Here is a 3988-nt window from a genome sequence, read left to right on the forward strand (position 1 = left end):
GTGTTTTAAGCAATTCAAACAAAGGTTTGCCTTTTTGGCCTCTTTCCTACGTATCGCCGCAGTGAGTTTAATAAATGACGGACACGTCTAAATAGAATGGTCTTCCTTTTTGCAAAATGTACATACTTTGTGCGTGGATTTTGAAACTACAAGGGATTTTTTCTGATACTGTGTTTTGCTCACCTTAGCGCTAGGTGTGTTCTGTACCGTAGCGAAATTAATGCTCTCCAATGTTTGACACCTTTTCTCAAGAAAAGTTTCCATACTCTCCCACGTAGGTATGTTGCTGCATGCGGCTGATTCTTCCCACTTTGTTTGCGTAGATGGATCCAGCTTTTGAGACATGATAAGGATGAGTAGACAGTCGGCTATTTGTATCTTGCTCCCTAGGGTCTGAAGTGCTCGAATGTGAGACGTGAATTTGTCAACAAGTACGCGAAGACAACCCACAGTGTTGGCTTCTGCACTTTTAAGTTCAAATAATTCGCGAATGTGAGCCTGAAAAATAAGGCATTTATTATCAAAGCGACTTTTAAGTAAATTCATAGCCTTGTCGTAATTGCTTTCGCGTATTTCCAGGGAACGAATGACATCTAAAGCGCTGCCCTTTAAACAGGACCGCAGGTGATGGAATTTTTCTATCTTCGTAAGCTCTGGCTCATTATCGACCACAGTTTGAAACATTGAAATGAAATTTGGCCACTCCGTGAAGGCACCTGCGAATGTTGGCAGCTGAAGATCGGGCAAACGCGATTTATTTTGCTTTAATACAACCACTGACTGGGAATCATGCGGAGAAAATACTGCTGTGGACGAATGAGCATGTGGCTCTATGCGTTGTGATTTTAGTTCACGAGTGATTGCTGCCTTTATGGAGACATAGATGGCGAGGAAATCAGTACGGCTGCTACTATCCAGTTCATCAGGATTTTCTTCTTCCAAGCCAGTCTGGGCGGCCTCGAAATTGCCCAGTATGTGATCCAGAAGCTCGATGCGCGTCGAAAGTTCTGCATGGTCCATGGCCTGAAGCGCTTCATTTGTACTTTGACGCTGAATAGTCACGATTTGTCGAAATATAGCGTCACACTTTCTTTTTAAAAAAGAATTCTGCGGTCGCGGAGTATCACCCAATGTTACGTCTTGATCGGTAGGCATTTTGAATAATGGATGGCGAAAAAAGATCTTGCAAAAGAAAACCCGTGTTTAAGTGAACTGTGAAATCATACGATTTGGCAGACTGTGATGCTGCCTGCGAATCTCGATTAACGCGCAAATCGCGTTACACAATGCTTGTTTTTGTCTAACGTGTCAGCAAATGTGATCACGTCGGGGTCACCACTGTTTAAAGTCAGGAGACTATTTTGTCTTGACTGTACAAATGTCTTTATTCAACAGAATCCAAAATTAGAGCGCTCAAAAAACTTTATTGTGCATGTAATTTATATTACTTAAATATTGTTTGTTCAAAGTATGTATGCATATGCTGGCTTGAATACAAAACAGGAGCTTAGATAACTAACAGTATTTCAAATTGCTTTTTAGTTTGAGAGAACAAATGTTGAATAGATAAAAGCTTAACTATGTACATATGTACGTCGGCATATTAGGGTGGCACTTAGAGGCTCTTCATAAAACAGAGAGTTTAAGTCGTTTTTTTTTTGCTAAAAATTACTTGTTTCTTCATATGAAGTTCTAATCACCTGAAATATACTGCATAAATTTCATTGAAAAATTTTAAAATTTAGACTTTTTATGATCATTTGAATTTTTTTACAATGGCACGGAATTTATTTTTCTCGGAAAATACAAATTGGAATGTGATGATTTTTTAAACATAGGGAGAGGACATACACAGAGGGAAAATAATTTTAGGATTAAAAAAAACGTGCTAAATTAAAAAAAAAATACACATATGAAAGAGCACCAACCCAACTCGTTTTAAATTTGAGTATGCACGTTATAAAATATGTCGTTGTGAAGTGCACAGATGCTTTTTCGTAATTAAGAGGAAAAAACAATTTATTTTATTTTCCGTCTGATAGTAATTGAACCCGGACCCTCTTGGCAGCAACCAATTGTATCAAGCGTCTTGTCACACTCAGCTACAGCCATACATCTAAATGTGCTTTCAAATGTTGAGTTCAAGCAAAGAATTTTATTTTTCTTCCGGTTCACAATGTAAAAGAGTTTGGTTTTCTTAGATTTTTCCCTCTTGCGTCCTCATTCGGTGAAAATTCCGTCGCGAATGAGGCAATTTTACTATACAAAACATAAGCGGTTTGAACAAACGTCACCATGGTGTCCAGAAAATCAAAAAAATTTTGAATTTTGTTCACATATCCCTCAAACGGCTTGTCAAACCTTCGACCACTAGGGCGGCCAGACGTCCCGGTTTTCCAGGACATGTCCCGGTTTTAGACTATTTGTCCCGGTTTAACCTTAAATGTCCCGGTTTTCGATTTGATTGCGCAAATTTGAATAAAAGCTCAAAAATTACTACACTAAGAGAAGAAACGCGTTGTAATATTCAGAAAAATTTTATGAATTCACTGAGGGAAATGACGTATAGTAAAAATGAGTATTTTCTATTTGATTATCGTTTTAAAATGTTCGTATTTAAAAATAATACTTTCATACCACGCACGCATGGTGTTGATTCAAACACAACATTCGAATGCACATTTACATGTCTGGCTGTAGCTGTGTGCGCAAAGATGCATTGCCTCAATTTGCCAATTTCAAGAGGGTCAGGGTTCAAATCCCATTACGGGCAACATTGAATTTAAATATTTTTTTAACTTAATTATGTAAAAGCAATCGGTAGGTGCAAAGCGCTTCATTTGAATGAATTGAATTGAATATTTCTAAACTAAATACTAAAATTTGTATACTTAAATTATTACGAGTTGGGTTGGTGCTCTTCTATATGCGCATTTTTTTAAATATAGTGCGCTTTCTTAGATGTAGTAAACATCGTCCGGACTTTGCTCTGATCGGAGTAGATGTACGCCGATTTCTTTTTTAAAATTACAAATCTACTCCCTACTCCAAGTGACTTAAAATATGCTCGGATTTTTTTTTACTTTTTTCCATTCACATTAGGAATATATTACAAAATAATTAACTTTTAAAATTTTTCTTCAATAACTTCTGTGGCACCAAGGTTTTGTATAGAAAGGTGTAACAGAAGTTATCTCTTTTGCTCTTTAACCTCTTTTTTGCGGAATCACTTTTTTTATTTTCCAAACCAAGGGATTTACCAGAAAAATGTTTTGGAAAGGTGTATGTTTAGAAATTTGGCAGAGTATAAGCTGACATTAGCTATTTTACCGCACAGTAGTGCTGCTGCCGAAAGAAAATTTTCGGAGATGAATCTCATTAAAAATAAATACTGGAACAGACTTAATGTCGAAATTAAAAGCTTAATGTTCGCAAGAACTCTTATTAACAAAAGGTCAAAAATTTATACGCCATCCGATAATTTACGTTTTTTTTTTTAAACATTATATTTTAGTTTATGGAAAAACTACTGGCAAAGTAGGAGAAAAATAGGAGAGTAAAAACGGTAATCTCTTTGTCAGAAGCAGCAAAATTTAACCCAAATAATTTTTACTGACGTTTGCTTATGATTTCGGTTTTACTGCGATTTTTCGAGTCATTTACTCCCGAATCGAGTTTCAGTAGTCCGAACGCTGATTCTAAACTTATTTCTTTCAGTGCACCGGTTTCATTTGTGAAATAGTTACATCTCCAGATAGTTGAACTTTCCACAAGCAAAATAGTTGATTATTATATGCACCTAAATACGTATGCACATACCAAATGCACAGAGTTTTACAATTAAATATATGTATTAAGGAAAAGACAGAAGTTTTGAAGCAAGTTAATGTTAATAATGTTATCTTGTACTTTTTTTGTAAATTTTTTGTTCTTTCATGAGATACAAAATTATTGGCTCGAAGGCTGTTTCATCAGATCAAAATTTCCA

The 3988-nt window shown here is 36.0% G+C and overlaps 1 protein-coding gene across 1 annotated transcript; it reads right to left on the reverse strand.

Moving 5' to 3' along the window:
* Positions 1 to 87: 87 nt before the first annotated feature.
* On the reverse strand, positions 88 to 1155 carry LOC118750129. Its single transcript, XM_036484863.1, has one exon. The coding sequence runs from the start codon at positions 1153 to 1155 to the stop codon at positions 88 to 90; it is 1068 nt and encodes a 355-aa protein (XP_036340756.1).
* Positions 1156 to 3988: the final 2833 nt, after the last annotated feature.

Source organism: Rhagoletis pomonella, unplaced genomic scaffold (assembly GCF_013731165.1).
Source record: "Rhagoletis pomonella isolate Grant_MI unplaced genomic scaffold, Rhpom_1.0 Rhpom_scaffold_00147, whole genome shotgun sequence".
NCBI lineage: Eukaryota > Metazoa > Arthropoda > Insecta > Diptera > Tephritidae > Rhagoletis > Rhagoletis pomonella.